Source organism: Anguilla anguilla, chromosome 19, assembly GCF_013347855.1.
Source record: "Anguilla anguilla isolate fAngAng1 chromosome 19, fAngAng1.pri, whole genome shotgun sequence".
NCBI lineage: Eukaryota > Metazoa > Chordata > Actinopteri > Anguilliformes > Anguillidae > Anguilla > Anguilla anguilla.
The window spans coordinates 12,963,822-12,986,905 of NC_049219.1; the positions used below are offsets into that span (position 1 = coordinate 12,963,822).

Genomic DNA, 23,084 nt, shown 5'->3' on the forward strand with positions numbered 1-23,084 from the left:
ACACACAAACACACACACACACTCACAGACACACACACACACATTCTCATTCACACACACACACACACACACACTCACAGACACACACACACACATTCTCATTCACACACACACACACACACACGTGCGCGCGCGCACGCGCGCGCACACACACACACACACGGTTGTTTTGACCATTACTGCCCCTGTGCTGTGTGGATGGCCTGACTGGGCCGGGGCAGTGGTAGCAGAGTGCTGTGCTCTACCTGCCTAATGCCCTCCCACACACGGGAGAGTGATGGTGGGATTAGCTCTGCTGTAATGGCAAACAATGTAGCGGCGCGGTGTGCATTCTCTCCCCCCCCCCCCCCCCCCCCCCCCCCGGTTCACAGCCTGCCTGGTTTTAGGATTTCAGTGCATTCTGGGCTGCTGCAGTACCTGCCAGGCTGCCTCTGCACATTAGTGTGGAAATTGCTTTTGGGGAAAAGCCTGGAACCTGAAACGTGCGGGAGCTGCATCGCTAGAGAAAGATGTGCTCACTCTGTCTGCCTATTGCAGGCTACTGCTGTGGCACACAATGGGGGAGTGTAAAACCCCACCTGTTAGGACATGTGCTGAATGACCATGGGTCATGCTGTAGCTCCATTACATCTCTGCTCTCCCTTTCAACATGTGCAAATGGCTCCGTTTCTTTACAAGCACGCAGTGTGTGCGTGTTTTAGAAAATAATGACCTGCTTCTTCAGAGTGAGTAGACTGGTTATACTATAAGCCCCACCCATCAGTGAGTAAGCAGCCAATAGATGACCTCCTTCAGCAGGGATATTGGAGTGAATAGCCAATCATCTATCTCCTGGATAGTAGGCTTATGCTTGCTGTGTGTCCTTACATACCTTGTTCCTGTGCTGTCCTGCCTTCTGTCCCTGTTTCACTCTTTCACTGACCCCCTACATCTCTCTTCACTCTCCCTCCCTTTCTTTCACATTCTTCTCTTGTATTCTCTCTCTTTCTCTCTCTCTCTGTGGTGGTGCGAACGTTATCATAGCATTAGCATTGAATCACCGGCGGTCTCCCCCCTGCCCCAACTCGTCCATCCCCCTGTTGACGCCACACCCCCCCCCCCCAACCTCCCCATTCCAGCGCATGACTGCCACTGATTCAGCTTTTCCTTTCAGCCGCCTGAACTGATGATGCCCGGCATTCCTGACATTCCCATCATCCTCTGCTCTTCAGCATGGCCTCCGCCCACCCCAGCCCGCTGCTCTCTTCTCCCTATCTCCCTCTCACTGGCTCCGCACACTAGTTGCACAATGTTGTTGTTGATCACACTAAAAGTCTGTGAACAAAATCAGGGTTGATGTTAGGGAATGAATAGAGACTCTGGATGCCCCTTGTGAAGCACCTGAACCCCCATCGTGGGGCCCGCCTGCTGCGGACTTGGCTTTTCGCGAAAGGCGCATGACACCAAGATAAAGCTCAACAGTGCAGATCTGAAGCATGTTTCACTGCAGTGTTTCCTGTCTTTTGTTATACGGGGGAGATCTCACTGAGCTCAGCTCTTGGGCATGATCCACCCTGTAAATGGCTTGCTTTCGCCATTCAGTAATGCGTCTTCTGGAAGTATTTGTTTTTCAGTAGTTTGCACCACTGGTACAGTATTTTAAAAAACCTGCTTTTTCTGCACAGTATACGATCATCCCATGTAGACAGGGTGGAGTCATAGTATTTCCGTATGATCAACACAGTGCAGCCATTAACTCCTGTATCTTGAGAGGAGATGAGGCACATCGATCAAGAGAGGAGCAGAATGTGTAGGAAGAGGCAGCAGGTAGATTAGAGTAAGGCAGGCTGGGTAATGAAGTACAGGAGAGAAAGTGAGGAGAATAGATAAGTGGAAATATAAAATGGCGGTTAGGGGGGAGGGAGGGAGAGGGCGAATGTGCCGGTACCAGAGCCCAGTGAGCCCAACAATGAACAGAACTGAGGCGCCTGGGCGCGAGGGGCGCGGGGGCGCGTTCATGGGCGGAACACAAAAGGGAAAAGGGGCCGGTCAGCAGTTAGCGGCCCGCAGCCGCTAGCCGCCGGCGTCCAGCGAGCGTGCATTAGCGTCCGGCACCCGCGCATGCGAGAGAGAGAGAGCCTGCGCGATTCCGCACAGCATGCGGCACGACATGCGGCACAGCCCCAGGGGACCCTGCGCCCGACGGAGTGAGGTCAGAGCACTACAAGTTCCGCTTTTTTTCTTCCTTTCAGGAAAATGTTTGTTTCATTATGAGGGCGTGCGGTGCAGAGTCACAGATGGGGTCTGTGTGTGAAAGGCGATTTCGGGGGAGAACGTTTTCTCGGCTGTGCCTGGGGTGGAATGGGCTGAAAAATTCCTTTCTGTGTGCCACAGATTTTTTATTTTTTATTTTTATGAAGTCTGACAAAGATTGGTGTACTAAAAGAAATGTACACTCATTTAAAATGGTTTTTGCATACATATTAAATAATGTCGGCCTCAAGGAATGAATGAAACTTGGCAGGGTGCTGTGTGCTGTAAGTAGTCAGGTCGGCTTTGGGAACTTTATTTTATTGAATTAATTTGTCATCGCTGTTCTCATGGGCTTCCATTTTGTTTTCACACAATTCATGGTTATCTTTGTGGCATTTTGGCTACAGTTTCTTCCCCATATTCCGTGACCCATAATAAGTGGGGCACAGTGCTCTCCAGCCTTTTCCCTGCGACATTTGGTAGCACTAGCCCACTGGACTCAAACGAGCGAGATTTATAACCACGCCGAGATGTTTTGCCATCTAGCTGGAATGGCTGTGGACCTAACTGACGTTGGCTGGTGTAAGCTCGATTAAAGAGCTTAGCAGTACTTCAGCTTTGCAGTAGAGCTTATTATTTGACTGGTACAAACTGCTGTGAAATAGCTTGTGTTGTCAGGTTAAATCAGAGCTGGTCCTGTTCACAAACATGAATCACTCCCTCCGCTGAAACCTATATTGTGTTGCTCCGAGTTGGCTGTGACCCTAAATGACTCTATAGAATGTTTATGCCAGCGGTAGGCTCTAGGTTGGATAGCCAGAGGCTCCCAGAGAGGTAACCATGTTAGCTAACTTGGTACCATAAGGTTTGTAAAAGCAGCTGTTTGCATCAGATATATCAATGAGTCTGAGAACTCTCAAAAATCCACCCCACTGATCTGCCAAGTGGTTAGAGTGGCGAGAACTGATATCTAGGAGCATTATGGAAAATGCTGTTCTGCTTTGCCTCAAGGGTTTTTATGGGAAATATGGTTTTGTTTATTTTATTTCATTTTTTTTGTTGAAAGGCAAATCTTGGTCGGTTCTGGGAACTATTGAAACAACTCTGCATGACTGATGCCTGCAATACAGATGTGGAGGATTTTCAAAAATGTTGCCATGGTAACAGGATCCTTCCCCTGGGTATGCAAGGTGGGCTAATTTGTGGTCATGAAGTATAAACAGAGGTTACTGTATGTGTTTGAAAGGAGTCTCTGGCTGTCTGTCTGTCCTTGTGGAATAAATCCTAATTTTTATGTGTTGCGAATTGTACACTTGAGAATAGATGTGATGCTACAATGTTTTTTGAATTTCTCCGTAAGCACAGTGGAGTGTGGTTAGGGGAAGTGTGTTCAGTTATGACCTAGCATAACTACACTGACACATCATAACAACACTGGCATGGCATAACAATACTGTTACTTGCATTAATGGTTCCTCTTTTTTCCTTTATTGAAATGTTAAAAAAAAAAAATTATTTAAGTCTGTGTGACGGTGTGGAAGTGCTCCATATCCTTGGCTGTTAAAGCAGTGACAGCCTGGGCCCATGGGACCTGGGTTCTCAGGGTTGTGTCAGCTGCTTTGGCCATTAAAGTTGTGGCAGTTAGCTCTGGACCCCACTCACAAACACAGATGGCATAACTGCCACTGCGATGATGCATGGGAAGTTATGCATTAAAAGACAGAAAGGTCACAAGCCAAATGACAATATTACACCTAATTCACTGTCTTACTTATCTTTTACTTATTGCGCTACACACCATCACTTCTGATCTGAAAAATATAATCTATAATTTGTAATCAGTGTAGGATAATGGTAATATGCCTTCTAATTATGTCTTTACTATTTTACCATAATTTTGTAATTACAATAATCTTATGCTGTTAGTGCTTGCGGTGGGCTTGATTTCCGTATCCTCTTCATGAGAAGCTTGCAAAGTGAGCTCCTGCTTATTCATCTGCTCCATCACTCTGCCATATTTCACCGAGCTGCTAGGCTGCTAATGACGCTAATGTTGTTGACAGAAGCAACGGCGTAGCCCGAGCCCCCCTTTTGTTCTCGAGGATCTCCCAGCGCCCCGTGCTTTTTTTGGCACGCGTTATCGGCTGTGGCCCACTGTCAACAAGAAATATTTTGATTGCCGGCATTAATTTGCGAGGCATTTAGCTGGAGATGAGAGGAGCCGCGTGCCAAGGACCCCCGGGCGCTTAACGGACACCCCCGGATCGCCTCCCTGTCCTGATTGGCCCGGTTTCAGCCACAGCGCTGACATTCACGAAAAGGTCGAGTCGAAATGCTGCGGAACGGGGACGGCGACGTTAGCATGAGCGTGACCCGGTCTGTGTGTGTGGAGGGGAGGGGAGGGGAGGGGGGGGGGGGGGGCTCTCGCCTGTAGTCTGTCCTAAGGAGAAGGGCAGTGTGCCCAGTCATGCCAGCCCACGGGAATTCAGTGCCCGTGCCAGCTTTGAGGACAGAGGACAGTGAGGCAGCGCTGGCAGGGTAGTAATACTAATTGGACTTTGGCTAGAGGTTGCGGGTTTGATTTCCCTGCGGGGCATAGCCGCTGTACCCCCAAGCAAGGCACTCAGCCTGAATTGCTGTAGTAGATAATAAGCATCTAGCTGGGTTGTGTGTAAAAATGTGAGCTATGCAAGTCACTGGGTTCAAGCACAAACCATTACCTCAAGTGCGTTTCAATACGAGTGTGTTCAAATCCGCAAATCCGGTAAGGCTGAAATTAAAACTGCGTGAAATATCGCAATGCTTCTTCAGTCTTTTTTTGGCCGCGCGTGGATTTTTATAAGTTTTGGAACAGTTGCTGCTTTTTTTCAGGGAGTCTAACTGCCATCTCTCGGCCAACTCGGGTGTTCCGGAAACTTCACTGCAGAATTTTTTGGCTGTGACTGGAAGGAGCCGGCCCTGAAAGGGAAGTCCCCCATCGCCGGCTGTCTCCCCGACTAGCAGGAACTTCCTGTGATTCCCCATAAGAGACACTAGAGGGAGGCTCAGCCGAGCTAACTAGGCCTCTCTCTCTAAACACTGTGCCCACATACTGCTGTGGTTGCACTTATTGCAGTGATAATTTCCCTTTTGCTGGGTTGGTGTTTGGCTGATGCGCTGTGTCAAATGGATTCCAAAACTACTACTACGTACTTGTGTTCTGATTGGTCCTGAACCTCCCACTCACCCGGCTCACCCACTTTGTTCTCCAGAACGTTCTCTGGGACTGTCTGGGAACGAATCGGAGCAGATCCTTCTCAGCACGTTCTCTCTCATTGAAATACGCGAGCTTTTGTCCAACGATAATATTCATATTGAGATGTAACGAAGCGCATTGTGCCTTCATTGCTCGACAAAATGTTCCGTGCACAGCGTGTTCCCCTATCTCATTGCGGTATTGTTGTGTCAGTTAGTCTGGAACAAAAGTTGCTCTGCAAAAAAAAAATTTCCCGCAGAATTTCCAAAATGAATATGGGGGGGGGGGGGGGGGGGGGGAGACAGACAACGAATGGCATCCGTTCAATCCTGAGCAGAAATAATGGCTCCAGCAAGACCCGCCTGCTCCCCAGTCAGTTTGTTGCGGTGAACTGTGCTCTCCGACGGAGCAGAATGAGCTGCCGTGATCCCCGTCCCCTTAGCCTGAAAACAGCACATCATGCTTTCATTTACTCTGCTGATTACTGCAAGAAGGGCATCACCGTCACTTTGCGTTCACTCAAGAGGCTCGCTATGATCCATCACTGGCATCCATTGACCTTTCGTTCCGCTCAGTTCTTGTTTAAGGGGGGGGGAACGGGGTAGGGCCTGAAAGTGAGGGGGAAAAAAAAGCTGATTCCTGTCAGTGAAATTCAGCAGTGTAGGCTGAACTGGGAATAACGGCGAAATGAAGCAGTGGTTCTCGCGGTACGGGACTGGAAACACTGGGATGGGAGATCCACAGTATCGGGCCCAAGTGGAGACGTTCCGTCGGCTGTTGACAAAATGGCGGACCTGCTGTGATTGACACTGAAAACGAATACTGTCCCCGGGGCTCTGGAGCCCAAACCCAATCACCCAAGCTCCATTAGGTCAGTGATCTACACGTCCAGAGGAATCCCCTATCTGCGCTGGGAAGGAACCGAGAGTGTGTTGACTGTGGGGTGCTGGGACCTCTTTGTGATCCATTTTTCCAGCCTTCGAGTTTTTCCGTCCCCCTCTTTTTATATGACAATCCCCTCATGTGCTCTGCACACATGTGTTCCACGACCCTTCATTTTTAATGGCGCCAGCTCTGGGTCCATACCAGGAAATGCACCCATGAATAATTCAAATGCACTTACCAAAGAAAATAAGCTCCCCCCCCCCCCCCTCCAAAAACGAAGGGAGGCCTATCACTGATAGCGTGAGCGCGTGTAGCGTAGCGTTAATCCATTTTGCTACTTAACTCTTTGCTTTAAATGTCAAGCAGCTACGCCGCGTGTGAGCGACTGAGCTGCACTTGAGCTGGAGCGCGCTGCGTTGTATCTGTGTGACAGAATAACAGCCTGGGGGCCATCGGGGGTTCTTTAGCCTACATTTCACGCTCTGCGGAGTACGATAGGAGGAATTCATTCAGAGTTGCTATGAATGATTGATGGCTAATTTTGATCTCATGTCACTGTAAAGTCTAAAGACGCCAAGTCTGTTTGATGGGGGAGAAGATCAGTTGCCTAACTGGTGACTGGTAATGATAATTTAACATGTACATGTGTCTAATTGCAGCCTGAGATCAATGGTGGGCTCGCCGCATGGTGAGTTTTTATCACTGAGCGTTGTACTGGAGTGTATTTTAAAATGGACTCGGCTGGTTAGACGGAGCATGCCCGCATCAAATCAGTGAGCAGGCTGGACCATGAAAAGTTTTCTTTTCAAGTAGAAGCTCTCCTTGTACTTTTAAACGTAAGCTATGAAGTGTCGATACGATTTTAAGCCTGAAGCTGCCCTACATTCAGGTGTATGTTATGTATTGTTCCCGGATCGGGAGTTTTAACCGCGTGATTGCGTGTTATTTTTTAGAGTGTGTAAAGGCTGAGTTTTTCGCACTGAGGCACTGCTGCCCAACATAATGCAGCGCACTGGCACTCTCTCTCTCTTGCTCTCTCAGACGTTAAAACGCTCCCCGGAAAATGTCTGGGAAAATCGATATCCTCTGCGCGCGTGTCAGATGCAGGGCGTGTTTCGATTGGGACAGGAGTCAGAAGGCCTTTAAGCCCGGGTAACATGCTTGTTCTCTGATTCTGGGAGCCGGATCAGGCGTCCAGCTGCTGAATGAACAGGTTTAGTGTTATTCACGCTCACGGCACTGAATGAGCAATTGCTCTGTTGTGGATTCACGCCATGTTTTGCGTGAAGTTAGCCTAACCTCTGTTTGAATGCTACTGTTTGTGATAGACTTTAACCCATTATCTTAAATGGCGATGATATGAACGGGTTATATTGCGACCAGGATCCGTAACTATATAAATAAATACATATTATGTGAATCTCGGTCTGCTTAAAAGATTATTTTATTGAGGCATTTGGAAATGAAACATAACATGGAGCATCCACAGGGTAATTTTCTCCACGCACACTGTGGGTTGATTCAAATGCACATGCATGCAATGTCTCTTCACAGCTGGTTAGATAAGAACACGCTTTTCCACAAATGAGATTCCACCGTACTTGTGCTTTCAGCGTTCATAAATATGTAAGTGGACTGAGCTCTGTCAGAGATCCATATAGAGCGCATGTCGCATATCCAGATCGCCTCAGTCCATGCACAGATGCATGCACTACCCATGGCCTGTGTGCTTCAGTATGTCTCCTTCACCTGTCAGTGCACTGCAGTTCGGCTCCTGCCTCACTGGTTTGGCCTTCTGATGATTCTCTATGCTTCTCTCTCCATAATGTGTTAATAACATTGTTATTGCTGCAGCCATTGTGTTAATAATAATGTTATTGCTGCTGTCAGCATGTTAATAACAATGTTATTAATGTCTTAATGACTGTGTTATTCCTGAAGACGTTGTAGATTTCCTGTTATTTGCAGAGCCCCGTGTTCCCTGTCATGAACTCAGTAAAATGCAGGGTTTTCCCTGGCTGTAGCACTATGAGGAATGTTCAGAACCTACTCTTCCGTCGTTAACCAAACTCACCGTGTTAATGAACATGTGTTAGCCCTCCGGGTGGGCACATGTAACTAACTAGCTAACTATATGAGCATCTGTGACATGGTGCTCACTGCTGGTCCACACCAGTCTAAACTCACCTTAATGAACATAGATAAAAGTGCCACCGCATTAGACATTAATTTCTGAACATTCCAAGCGTGATATTATTTCATTTAATTTCTATCTATGTACCATCGATCTCCCTACAGATGGCAGCAGAACCAGGCTAATGAGCCGATTAAAATTTAGTCTGTAGGAACAAACGTATCAAGATAAATGCAATCGCACACACCAGACTCTAGCGTTTGTACGTAGGTAAAAGATTATCAGTACTTTGGTCTAGCAATGCATGGGAATTTATATGATAAGGTCTTCCAACCTCTGACATTGTACTATTAATTATGGAAAGATTAATAAAAATTCCCTTTTTGCCTTGCCTTTTGATGGAATTATCTTGGTAGTTTTACAGTCTTAGGTTTTTTATTTATTTGTCAATAATGTATATCCCATAATCTTTAAGTATGGTTTCTTTGGACATATTATGCAATGTGTGTGTATATATAGGCTATATTACAGTTCATCATTTGGTAGACTTATCCAGCGTGATGTGCGCAGATTGTTTTTATTTTTTTAAAATGTACAATTCGTTTATTTTTACTGATGCAATTCAGTCTAAGAATGTCACTCAAGGGTACAACCCCCCCCCCCCCCCCCCCCCCCCCCCCCCCCCCCCCCCCCCCCCCCCCCATTGGGAATGAGAGTTACAGGCACAGCTCCCTGACCGTTAGGCTCCAGTGTGAGGAGCCTGGCCAAAAGGTCTGCTGTTTGTAGTGCGTTAGCCTTGAGCATCTGCAGCACTTCCTGAGCATCCACTGTGAAGCAGCAGCGCTGATTCACCCCGACAGCACCACTCAATACAACCAGTGCTGTGTGTCATGCGCTTGTGTCCTCATGTGATATCATCAACAAAATGATACACACGAACGCACACACACACACTCACACGAACACACACTCGCATGCATGTATGCACATACTGTACACTCAAATATGTAAACACACACTCACACGTATGTATGTATGTATGTACATACTGTACACTGAAACACGCACACTCACATGTATGTATGCACATACTATACGCACACACACACTCACACACACACTATGGCAGTTGTACTGTGAGTGAGTAGGGGGGGCGGGGGTGAGGCCTGCCCGTTGGATGCCCCTGTTAGAGGCGCTCCGCTGAGCCCGTGCGGGGCATGAGATCTGGCACACGGGCACACGCTCATTTTGTAGGTCAATGTGTCCACATGGGCACACGCGCATTTCACGCAGCGCTTCACAATCAGTGCCCTGCTGCCAAGAGGCAGGCCGTATAAAGCACCGCGTGGGGATCACTCACAAGCGCGCGCGCACACACACACACACACGCGCACACACACACACACACACACTCGCACACTCACACACAGAAATACCCTGCAGATATAGGCCTCTGTGCTGCATGAGTGCGCTGAAAATGTAATGCACATGCATAGAATAATGTGTGTGTGTGTTCGCAAAGAGGCTGCTACAGCTTGTAGCCTCAGGCGGTGCTACAGCTCAGGAGCGCACACAGCGGCTGCCGCTAATTGTGCTTCCATTGTACGCTACGTAGCGCTGGGTAGCGTCCCTAAAACGCACGCTGGCACACCGGTGCTGCCCTGTGCCAGCCTTGTTTCTACGGAGACTCCACCCAGCTGCACAGAACCCTTCAGTACGCTGGCCCGTATCTACAGCATTTCACCTGCAGTGGTGGTGACAGGAAACGGTGCGTTTAGCAGAAAAACGGCCGGTGCTTTGTAAATAAAGTTTTGCGTGCACACACACACGCACACACACACACAAGCTTTGTCCGAGGAACTGGAACAGAGGCGGAGAGCTCTCGCCGGTGCTCCAAACGGTTTTGAGTCTCTCATTCACATCGGCAGCCAAACTGAACACTTCATGTGGAATGATCTGAGGGAAGCCCCGCCCTCCCTCTGTGTCTCTCTGCTCCCTCTTCACTCCGGGATCAGTGGCCTCTGAGTCGAACCCCATTTCCCCGGTACCCTCCCTCTTGGTCCCGTAAGCTGATGTGTTTCCGCTCTGCGACGGGCACTGGATGAACCTGCCCAATGCTGTGAGCTCTCGCTATTCTTCAGAGAGCTTCACTGAAAATCGTAGTGAACCACAACTTTTATTTTGTCTCTGTGTCCTCCGTTCCCACACACCCTGGCCAAAACAAATTGCTTTGAAATTTTCACTGCGATAAAGTTTATATATATATACTTTTTTACTTCCGTTTGCTCTGAAGGCAAAGCTTTTTTGCGTTGTGCTATGACCAGTGCCTTCCTAAAGGTGTGGGGTCAAGCCGCTGTAAGGCGCAGTGTTGGGAGTCATGGCCCACATACATATCCAGCCATTCTGAATAATTCATCCGCACCGTTGCCATGGCACCAGCTCCTCGCAGTGACACCGGGAGTGTCTGCTGTTTGTAAACTGCTGTTGATTCAGAGCGGATCTCACTGGATTTAATGCTTTTCGCAAATATGCTTGTAGTTAAAACTCAGCAGAGCGCTGCACTGCACACCGTCTCCTCCAGCAGGTCTCCCCCCGGCCCGGCCAGCCTTGCCGAGCTCGGGATTGATGATGCATTATGGGTAAAGATGTTATCATCACTTTATTGTTCACCGCTTTCAACGCTGCCGAACGTTCCCTGAATCGGGATGCATTTCTCTTTATTTTTGTTTTAAATGAAGTGGTGTGAATGATGAAGGGGCCTTGGACAGGGCCTGCATCATTCCCTGCAGGACACAGAGTTCACGCAGAGTTTACTGCCCTCCTGATGGAGTTGTTGGCGCCGTGTTGTTTTGAGAGAGATTGTGTGTTTAATGCTCAGCATGGCTGCCCGCAGGGGGGGGGGGGGGCGGTCCCTGATGTGTCTGCTTCAGCAGCTCCACCGCTGGTTTTCCGTCTCACCTGGGGACCAGCCACAGAGACACCGTCGTGCCCCCCCCCCCCCCCCCCCACCCCCCACCCCGATCCGCTGGAAAGCTGTGAATGCTGCTCATTATGCCCAAATGGACATTGATCGCAGATCGCTGACTTCTGAGTACTCCTTCCTGTTTGGCAAACCCTACAACTCAAAGGGAGGGGACTGAGCTTCTGCAGGATTGAGTGTGTAAGGCTCAGGCTAGTATTTGAGTGTGTAAGGGAAAATGGTCCCAGTGACGCTAGTCTGGATGTCCCCCGTTGTCATGGTATCACATTCGTCATGTGACTTGTCCAGTGGCCCCTGTTCCGGTCGTGAGCGATGGGCTCAGCCTTGGCCCCGGGGTCCTGATTAATGCGGCCAGTCAGCAGCAGGCCTGCTAGGTGTGTGAGCGCTGAAGGCTCCTGCCCCCCCCAGGGCATTATGGGATGGCTGTCCCCTCTCTCTCTCTATGCCTCTACCCAATACCAGTTGTTAGTTCTCCATTAAACCCTCAGTTATTTGCAATTCTCCAAACCCCTCTCTCTCTCTCTCATTGCTTTTCCTCTGGGAATAAAGACCTCAGGAGCCTGAACACTGTTCATTGACCACTTTTTTCAATGCTTTATTTGGATGCGCCGAGTTTGTCAACCGCACACAAGACGCACGAACCCTGCGCCCCTGGTGCTTCGGCTAAAATTTTATATTTAGCGCAAAGACTGAAACAAAGGTGACCTGTCGAGTTCTGTACGCAAGCCCACAGGTTTAACTCCCCTCCGCGTGTGCGCATGGATGAGCGGGTTTATTTATTCATGGTTTCCATGACCCATTTCATGGCATTTGGAGATGTGAAAAGGAAACGGTAGCGCTTTTTCCACTTAGCATGCCTGTGGTGTCCTGTTGTCATTAATAATAAACACCGGAAATCATCTTACAAGTTCTGTGCTGCAGCGTTTTTTTTAATAATTTGGAGAGGATAAAATTAGAATTTTTATTAAGTTTGACAGATACATTTATCATCCTCTATAAATCATATCGATAATCATATAATCATGCTGCCATATGCTGAGGGACAGTGGGTAAACAAATGAAAAATAATTATTACATTATTACACTCTGTATGTGTGTTTGTTTGCATATATATGCATGCGTATGCATATGGACATTACATACAGTACACATCTGTATGCATGTGTTTATGTACAGTATATATGTGTGTATGTATATACTTTCAAATATACGCACGCATGGATATGCATATGTACGCACGCACCTGTACCAACATGGCGCATATCATTACCGTTTAGACTCTCACGTTTGTGCATGTGAACGTGTTCAATGTACTTTGGCAACGGTAACGCCAATAAAGCACCAGCTGGATTCAGAAGCGTATTTGGTATGGACTGCTCTTTGTGTCGGTGGGGCTGCTTTTCCCCGGCCTCTCTGTCTCCTCGGCCTCTTCTCCTTTCTCCTCAGCGGTGCTTTTAGAGGAGATGGAGTCTCTCTGTGAAAAGGGTATGGGGGTGGGGGGGGGGGGCATATTGTGTGTGTGAATGGGGAGGCGGAGAGGGCACGGAGAGCGCTGAAATGCTCACAACGCGCTCCCTCCCCCCCCCCCCCCCCCCCCCCCCCCTCAAGATCCTGAAGGCCAGTCCTGCAAGGCCAGGGGGTTTGAGGAAATGGCCTCCTCCTGTCTAGAGGAGGGGGGGGGGCGAGTCTTTTCCTCCTCAGGCAAACGTTGGGCAGTAAATCCTGGCTTTGTAAACCTTGTTCCTTGCCCGCGCTCGCTCCCCGCGCGTGTAATTGTCCCCTGACAGGTTAATGGAGTATGTGTGCTCATGCATATTGAGTATTGATTTCTGGCGTCACCGGCTCGGTGGTGACTCACTAAAGCCTTTATTCTCCAAGGCAAGGGCATGCGCGGAATGCTGTGTATGTTAGCATTAATCCGTATGAAATACCTGCTGTATAAATCATATGGATTAATACTAATTAATTATCATTGTAATCAGTTTTATGACCTTGTGGTATGTGTGTCCACATGACTGCATCTCAGATTTCATCTGAAGGAGTTAAATTTTTTGATTTCACGATGGTGTGATGAAGGTGTATGTCCAGGAGGAATCGACTGTGCTGCACCTTTTTTTTTTTTTTTTTTTTTTCCCCCAAACCACTGGAAGACTTGAGTGTCACAAAGTGAACCCGCCTGAATCTCAGGAACACGGTGCTGTCACAAACGTGTTGTGGTCTGAAGGCTCGTACGTATCATCGTCTGCAGGTGTTTGCGCGCCCTCCCCACACGCATCGCTGCAGTACCGCTGGGCAAAGCCTCCGTCTCCACTCCTGCACACAGAGCCGGCCTCTGCCGTCAACACTCCCTGCAGTTCCTCAGGGGCCACAACCCTGGTTTTTTTTTTTTTTTTTTGTTTGGCGCATTTTGGGGCCACAGCCACATTCTTGCTTAGGGCCCCCGAATCCCGAGGGCCAACTCTGGCTGCGTATCACCTGAACCACAGAAAGCGAGGCTGGTGCAAAATGGCACATCCACACCGCTGAACGCTGAAGGACCGAGACGCGCTCTGCGTGTAGGCGAAGGCGGTCGGGCCGCACCAGAGGGGCGGCAGGAGGAGTGGCCTCCCCGAGCAGGCGGTCTGGGGCGGGGAGCGCGAGCGGACCCGAGCGGGTCTGGAGAGGAGCCGATCTCCAGCAGGGTGACTTCACTCCAGCGCTCCTCTCTCCTCTCCTCTCCTCTCCTCTCCGCGCTCCCCGCTCCCCGCCTCGCTCTTCCACAATGCGCTTCCCACACACTCTCTCCGCCGCTGCCAGCTTCCCCTTTGTGTCCCATCACCATAACAACAAGCTCGGCGCATCTCGGAGAGAGAGCTCTGTCCGCGGCTCAGTGGCGGGGGGCTGGTGAGAGAGGAGCCTCTCTCTCTCTCTCTCTCGCGCGCTCTCTCTCTCTCTCTCCTTTCCTCTTCCTCTCCGCTCTGCTCCTCTCCGCTCCGCTCCGATCGGCCCTGCACGTCCCCCTCGCCGCGGAAACAGGGGGATGAGCCGCGGGGAGAGAGACGGGAGCGCACCGGGAGAAGGGCGGCGAAATGACGCAGCACATGGTGAGTGTCCGGCCAGGGGCCCCGGGCGTGCCGGGCGGCTCCGGCGGGCTGTGTGTGTGTGCGTGTGCGTGTGTGTGTGTGTGTGTGTGCGCGCGTGTGTGTGCGTGCGTGCCTGTGCAGGGAGTTATGTAACCGCTGTAACCACCAAGCCGAAAGACCGCGCTGGAGATGTGCGTTCGGCGTCTGCGCCGAGCCCGTGAGAACAGGAGAGATCTCTTTAAGCGTCTCTTAATTCCACATTTAAAAGGCGTGGATCACGCCCTCCGTCGGGCTGCATTGTCAAAGTGCTGGAGCAGGCGCTGGAAGTAGCTCGAATGCTAACGGTAACAGTTGCTCTAATGAGAGCGCCAGTGGCAGGAGTGTAAGTGCTGCTGGAGATAACGCAGTTGCCGTGGCTTTGGGTGTCAGTGGCTGAGCCGTGCTCAGCTCCTGCCCTTGCTGTGTGCAGTGTGTAAGGAGGTGTAATGTAAGGAAGTTTTAATGTGCGTGAAGACAGTGAGTGCTCGCATGGATGCTCAGCTGCCATAGGATTCGGTGGCCAGTGATACTGTATAGGCGAGGCATGGGTTTTTTTTTTTTAGAGAACTCTTTAATTATCCATATTGTCAGTATTATTCAGGAGATGTTAGGGCTGGTGCACGGATGGCACAGCTGACTCAAGGGGTACTTTGAGGAGCGCTCGTAGGGGAGTGGAGGGGTGGGGGGTGGGGGGGGGAGGGGGGGCTGTGTGTGTGCACGCTCTGATTAGAGACCACAGCGGGACTGCATGCGCCGGTCTGTGGGGATTATGTAATGCAGCTGGGGTCATAGCCTGACATTATCATCAAACAGACATTAATATGGATGAATGTGTCTTTCTTCAATTAATGATGAGGGTGTGCCAGTACATTACAGTAGGTGTGTGTTTCAGTGTGTGCGTAGGTTCACGTGTAGGAAAATGTGTGTGTGTGTGTGCGTGCGTGCGTGCGTGCGTGTGTGTGCGTGTGTGCGTGTGTGCGTGTGTGCGTGTGAGTACAGAGCTGTGCTGCTTTTCTCACTTGGACGTTTCTGGTCTCCAGGAGCTTAGCAATAGATCTGAAGCTCCCAGATATTCAACCCAGACGTCTGTATCTATTAGTGCTCTGTCTGTGTCTGTCATATCCACTCCCTCTGTACATATATCTCTGTGAATGATATTGCTTTTGAGAGGTTTAGCATGTCCAGCCAACAGTCAGTGAGCACATGTGAGTGTGCTAGCATGTGTGCGCGTGTGTGTATGTATGCGTGCATGTGTGTGTGTGTATGCGTGCGTGTGCATGGGTATGCGTGTGTGGGCAGCTTCCTTGAATTTTGCGCTGTGGCAGCTCCTCAAAGCTCTCCTCCACTGCAACCTGGAGGCAGCGTGGCCTCACTCAGAGCTGAGGGAGTGAAGTGAAGGCCCAGCGAGGCGCGTTTGCATGCGGACGCGCGAGCGAGCCGCGTTTCCAGTGAGCCGCGTTTCTCATCCCCAGCGCCGTCCCCGCCGCCGCCTCCCGCCAGACCCGCCGCGGCCGCCATCGCCGGACTCTTTATCTAATTATCTCCCCCATCCATCGATCGCCATCGCCGACAGCTTCATCACCGCCCGGCCGTGACCGAACGCTTTGAATCGGCGTTCAGATGCAGAGAGAGAGAGAGACGCCCGATTGCGTCTCACTGTGGCCTGAACACAGCGCTCAGCAGACCAGGCGTGCGTCTGTTCAGAAGCAAACGGGACTTATTTGGGGAAGGGGAGGGGAGGGGTTTTGCCTGGCCTGGTGTACCTGTGTGCTCTGTCTCTGGTGTAACTGAGCAGTAAAACGTCCCAGTGTTAATTCAACACTAACAGGGTGCGTGTGAGTCCGATAGGGACCCACGCGTACTCTGCTAAGAGCAGATTTAAAACCCAACGCTTCCCTGTGTGTGTGTCTCGCCTGCGCTGGGTAGGAAATGACACCCCAGCGCAGGGAGCGCAGGTTTCAGCACTGGGGAGAGGCGGCGTGCTGAGAGGAGCGCACACCTGCGCAAACGAGGGCTGTTTCCATGCCTACCTGCGTCAGAAAGCTCTCCTCCTGCACTCTGACACGCTCTCGCTCGGCTGTGTGTCTAACCCACAGCACTGCTCTCACAGAGCATTCTCCAGCCCTCCATACACACTGCTGCTGCTCTGGAGAGCACCGAAACAGAGACTGTGGTGCAGTCTGGGAAAATCAAATCATCTCATACTGTAGTCCATTTCAAGATTGATTATTATATTATATTGTGTAGTTGACAGGAAAAGTTTTCATGGGTTCATTAGCTGTCATTTGGTTTCCAAGTGGACTGTGATGTCAATCATAATGCTTTTAAAAGCTCATTTCTGATTGGAGGAGCTTGACTGTTGCTGCAGCCCAGCTCCTATTTTTCCCTCTGCAGTGCTGAGTAATGTACTGGCATGTTCCTCCTGCAGCCCTCGCACAACCCTCATCTCTCTCTCTCTCTCTCTCTGTGTCTCTATGTCTCTCTCTCTCTCTGTCTCTCTCTCTCTCAGGCGAACTTGAAGAAGTTTATGGAGTATGTCCAACAGAGGAACGTTGAAAAAGTGGCGAAGTTACTAGAGAAGGGGCTTGATCCGAACTTCCACGACCCGGACACGGGAGGTAAGGGGCCTGCGCTGTGTTTCCCTCCGATGGACATCCAGGACTCTTGATTGGTCGTTTTTGTGACAATCGAAAGCTGGTTCCGGTAATATTTTCAGCATTTAAGACGCACCTCAATCATGACATGTCTTTATATCATAATTGTGGGTATGTGTTCAATTTCATTCAGTACATTTCCCCAATGCAAATGTAATGATATTTAATTTGCGTTGGGGAAAGCATTGAATAAATCCCTGTGTGACTGAGGGAGTGATGAGTCAGATGTAAGATGCTCGCGGTCCCTGTGGATCGTGTGTATGGCGGAGAGCTCAGGGCTTGGCAGCGGTGTGCGGTTATCGGCCTGCTACAGGAGACCGCTATAAAGCGGAAGGAGACAGGAGTGGGCGGAGCTGATTGTTCTGCTGGGGCCCGACCAATGAGCAGCCACGATCTCCCTCTGCAAGGAAGCCTGTCTGCCGGTACCCAGACACGGCCGAGCTCGTTCGTTTCCGTGCTCTTACATTGCCTGCTCCCGCACGGGCATGTTTTCCGGGGGGGGGAACAGAGAGAGGGGGTAGCGTGGGTCACCTGTCCATGTCAAGGGGCGGAGCTAGGGGGTTATGACAGGGAAAGCTTTCCACGGCACCAGCAGGTGCAAAGGGCCCCTATAGGCGGGGTGTGTGCGTGTGTGCGTGGTAACTTGGGGGGGATCTAGAAATTATTTTCCCTGTGCAAATAATTTCTAGATCCATGCCAGTCTACCACCTGTATTGGCCTTCATCAGTCTGGCTGCTCTGTCAGAATTGCTTACTTTTATCAAAGCACTACTCAGGACTCGGGGTCAGTTCCATTTCATTTCAAACCCAATCCCGTAAATTAAATGAAGTTCAATTTATGAACCACAAAAATGCCGGTAATAAGAGGATGATGTCGTTTGATGAGGTTCCCCCCCCCCCCCAGTGAATTTAAATTCACTTTCTGAGCAGTACGTTTGCCCTTCGGGCGGGAAATGGGTTTACATTTGGTTCCTCCATGTTTGATTAGGGGGGGGTGTCAGTCACGGTTCACCTGTACGCGAGGGGAACCTCAGGCACATGACAGGGACAGTGGAAGGCTGGGGCTCGACGGGCCCGTTTGGAGTCGGAGGCAGGAACGGGCGAGCGAGGAGCTGATTACCGAAAGTTGGGCCCTGCATCCGATGAGCGCATTACGCTCCCGTTAGCCGCTGGGGGAGGCTCGTTTGGGGTGAGGCTAACGATGCTAACTCATGCAAAGCAGCACGCTCAACGCTAGCGCCTTCAGAGCTTCTCCTCCACGAGCGGGTGGGGGCCGGACGTCTCCAAACACAAAGAGCGCCATTTGCATCTGGACTGGAGACGCACAGAGAGAAAAGACTAGAATGAGGCTGTGAATGATGTGTGCATTATGGGTTATCGATGGATACAGATTCAGAAGGTGTATTACAACAGTCGTAGAGTTTTATTATCTTATTTTTTACTTCTCTTTGTTTTGTTTTTTCCACATTAACAGCCCATTTGAATTGCTTACCTGTTTTCCCCAGCGGAGTGTTTGATGTGAATGTGCTGCCCGACAGCTTTTCTTACCCTAAATATGCAATAAATCTGTCATTTCGGCTGCGCCGCGCTGCTCGTAGATGGGGTAATTTTGTGTAATGCAGCGTTGGCAGCACCGTTTCTCAGGAGCTTGGCAGGCCGGCCGCGTCGGTTCTTTTTTATTAGATTGCACTCCCGCTCGGGACGCGAGGGGTGCCAGTTGGTGATTTTGTTTGTGCAGCCAGGAGCCGTGGTCTCGCAGCGCGGAGACGCAGCTTAACAAAGGGAAAGGTGTTTAGGCAGCCGCAGCTGGGGGAATGGGTGTGAGAGTGCAGAGAGAAACTGCTCTGAGCGCCGCCTGCTCATTTCTGCTGGCTTGGTGACCCATTTTTGTGTGTGTGCGCGTGCGTGTGTGTTTATCTGTGTGTGTGTGCGTCTGTCTGTCTGTCTGTCTGTCTGTGTGCGTGTGCGTGTGTGTGTGTGTACAGAATGCCCGATGACCATGGCGGCCCAGCTGGAGGGATGTGCCGAGCTGATAAAGGTGCTGAAGAGTGGTGGAGCTCATCTGGACTTCAGGACCAGAGACGGGATAACAGCCCTGCACAAGGCCGTGAGGACCAAGAACCACACCGCCCTCATCGTGAGTACACACACACACACACACACTCACACACACTCACTCACACACTTACACACACTTACACACACACTCACACACACATACACCCACCAAGAACCACACCGCCCTCATCGTGAGTATACACACACACTCACACACACACACACACACACACACACACACACACACACTCACACACACACACACTCTCTCTCACACACACACACACACACACACACACATTCACACCCACCAAGAACCACACCGCCCTCATCGTGAGTATACACACACACACACACACACACACACACACACACACACACACATACACACCCACCAAGAACCACACCGCCCTCATCGTGAGTATACACACACTCTCTCACACACACACACTCACACACACACACACACACACACACACACATTCACACCCACCAAGAACCACACCGCCCTCATCGTGAGTATACACACATTTACACACACTCACACACTTACACACACACACACACACACACTTACAGTATATGCATACACACCAAGAACCACGCAGCCCTCATTGTGAGTATGTATACACACACACACAGTAGAAGCCTGGGGGTGATTCAGTACTCTACACCCCCTCTTCAGCTGTGGAGGCAGGTTGTGTTTGCCATCTTTCATTTTTAGATGTCCACATAATCTGTATGATGTGAGTCATCTAATGTGCCTTAAGATGAGTCTGTTAGAGAGTGCTGTGTTTGTCATCATTCATAGATTGTGCCCAGTTGGCTTAACATCCCCTCTGAATGGCTTTAGACATTTGTCTCCTGCAGGTAATAAAATCGTTAAAGATAATTTGCTGTCAGCAGTGTTTCGCGTGCTCAACGGTCTTTTCTGTGTGTTAAAAGAAATGAATTCTGATTGGACTGGCTCTGTGCCCTTAACCAGATTGTGCTGCTTTATGCAAATGTTCCCTTAGTCTCCCAGAGCTAAAAAGAAGCAAAATGATTGGACATATTTGGTGGAGCAGATGAGATGGCATCTATCTAATGTTGAAGAATTTGCTCTTATAGGATAATCAATGCGTGCTACTGTAATAATGGGGATGTTGAGTCTGACACATGTGGCCTTAGACTGCTTATGCTTAAGCTCTTCATGCAGTCCCTCAGTCTCATCTTCTTATTCCTGTAGATTCATGGCATGTGCACTCGCATGCTGTGAATATTCTTTTTTACTTTGACTTTATTCCTTGTGTAATGTGAGCTTGACGTGCTCTGTAACAGTGTGGCCGAACGACAGGGGGACTTTGGCCGGGCTTTTGCCGTTGTGGAACACATGTACACGTCCCTGTCCTGCCATGGCCTCCCCTGACTCATCAGCAGTGACCTGCTCATCTGGGATTACTCACCAGTGATTCATCCTGACTCATTTATGTCTGTCGCATGGTTTTGTTATGATGGGCCCTGGAGTTGGATGGCAGTGTGTCAGGCCTGGAGGGTTAGTGGTTGGGGGGATGGAGTGGGTTAAAGTGACCTGGTGCTCTGGGGGGGTTGGGGGAGGCGGTGTGGTGAGCGGGGTAAAGTGTGACCTAATGCTCTGGCTCCTCCCCCTCGCAGACGCTGTTAGACCTGGGTGCGTCCCCGGACTACAAGGACAGCCGGGGGCTGAGCCCGCTGTACCACAGCTCCATGGTGGGGGGGGACCCGTACTGCTGCGAGCTGCTGCTGCACGACCACGCCCAGGTGGGCTGCATGGACGAGAACGGCTGGCAGGAGATCCACCAGGTACCGCCTCTCTCTGCCCCACCCTGCCCCACCCCACGTGCACGTTCAAATGCACATACATTCACACATGTGCACCTCTGTATATACGCACTCACACATGCGCGCACACACCTAGACACACACACACACCTACTCACATATGCACACACACCCATCCACACACACACATCTACACACACAAACACCTACACACACACACATCTACACACACACACACACACCTACACACACACACACCGTGCCCCTCCTCCCGAGGACTCTCACACAGCCGCACCTCCGCGGGCCCCCCTGGGCAGGGCGAGTCATGTGATAGCTGTGTAAGTGAGCCGCGGGGCTCCAGTTAAGGCCCGCTCGGTGATGATATGATATTTCGGAGCCTCGGCCCTGACCTCTCCCCGCGCCGGGACGGGGGTCCCCAGAGAGGCTTGCGGTCCCCGTCAGTGTCACGACCGTGACACACACTCAAATTACGTTTTCAGCAGCTGCACTTTCTGCCATCCACTGAACGATGATACCATCGCTAATGTGCACCTCTGGCATCAAAACCGTGTCCCTCCCCTCCCTCCTGGGACAGTTTTACGGGTTGAGAGTGACGACGGACATGATGGTGGCCATTTCTGCGTGTCCATATAAACCAGTATAATACACTGGGAGGACAGGTCACATGCAGTGCCTACAGCAGGCTGTCTGAATGCACTGCATTTTATACCTGGCTTTAGACGGGTTGGATTTAAACCTGACAGATAAAGGCTCACAGAATTGTACCTCGGTGGATGCCGGCTTATCGATCGGTACATTGATCCGTTGAGGAAAAGTGCGTCTACTGACTGTGCCAACAGAGAAGGTGTCTGCTGAGAAGTACAGATAGAGAATTGTTCAGCTGGTAGGAAACGTGATTTTTGATCGAGTCCATTGACACCCACCATAAACACTACAGTGAAAGGAGGAATCATTTTCAGTGTTGTGTGAAGTGCTTGTAAATTTTGCATCCACCAACGGCCATGCCCCCCCAGAATGCAGTTATTGCAGGATCTGCATCAGGAAACTGGATGTTAAATCAGAATGTTTTTTAGAGCATCCGCTAAGGCCTTAATGTGGATCTAAATGAGCGCACAGGGGCCAAAATGGACTCATATTCTGCTGTGCAAGGAGCTGAATCACCTGAAGTTATTGGGTTATTCTTCACAGCACCGTTTTGAGATTTAAAAAAATATGCTTTACAGTAATTTTTCGTGAGTAATCGCTGTGAGAAATTTCGAGCAAAGACATTGTGTAATATCACACAAGGTGAAAAAAATCTTTCAAGCTGCTATTCCTTAGTGCTTCATCTTTCTGCACATGCAGGTTCAAACATCATTTTGAAGACATAACCCCCCCCTCCTCTCTCTCTCCCTCTCTTCATCTCTGTGTAATGGAAGTGTTGATAGCGTACATGTCTGAAGATGCATGTTGCTGTGTAAGTAAGCGGGAGCTGGGAGAGGATAATGGGGTGTGGAGCGGTGGTATGGTGCCGGTGGTGCTGGTAATAACACAGCGCAGAGCCGTCTCTCTCTCTCTCTCTCTCTCTCTCTCTCTCTCTCTCTCTCTCTCTCTCTCTCTCTCTCTCTCTCTCTCTCTCTCTCTCTCTCTCTCTCTCTCTCTCTCTCTCTCTCTCTCTCTCTCTCTCTCTCTCTCTCTCTCTGCTGATGGCTGTGAGTGGGCTGCTGGGATGGCGTGCACATGCACAGCCTCCCACACAGCCAGCGCAGGAGAGAGGAGTCAGAGCACACTGCTGACTGGCAGGGGCCCAGACAGTCTGCGTTTATACACGCACACACACACACACATGCACACATACGCACACGGACATATGCAAACCCTCATACATACACACACATGCACTCCTACATATACATGTGCATGCATTTACACACACGTCTGCACCATCAGATGTACACACACATGCACATTTAAACACACATTTACACATGCACGCGTGCAGCCTC

General features: G+C 50.2%; 1 protein-coding gene across 12 annotated transcripts in view; it reads left to right on the plus strand.

Annotated features, from left to right (window-relative positions):
* The window catches only part of LOC118219161 (SH3 and multiple ankyrin repeat domains protein 3-like), a 195,274-nt gene that overhangs the window by 87,419 nt on the left and 84,771 nt on the right, over positions 1-23,084 (plus strand). For 10 of the 12 annotated variants that reach the window (XM_035402121.1, XM_035402114.1, XM_035402117.1 and 7 more), the window contains 3 exons: positions 17,077-17,185; positions 19,206-19,357; positions 20,932-21,099. In XM_035402121.1, coding sequence (XP_035258012.1) covers positions 17,077-17,185; positions 19,206-19,357; positions 20,932-21,099 — 429 coding nt within the window. Of the gene's footprint in view, positions 1-14,355; positions 14,550-17,076; positions 17,186-19,205; positions 19,358-19,775; positions 19,794-20,931; positions 21,100-23,084 lie in introns of those variants that run through there. The other 2 variants (XM_035402123.1, XM_035402125.1) reach the window with 2 other exon arrangements.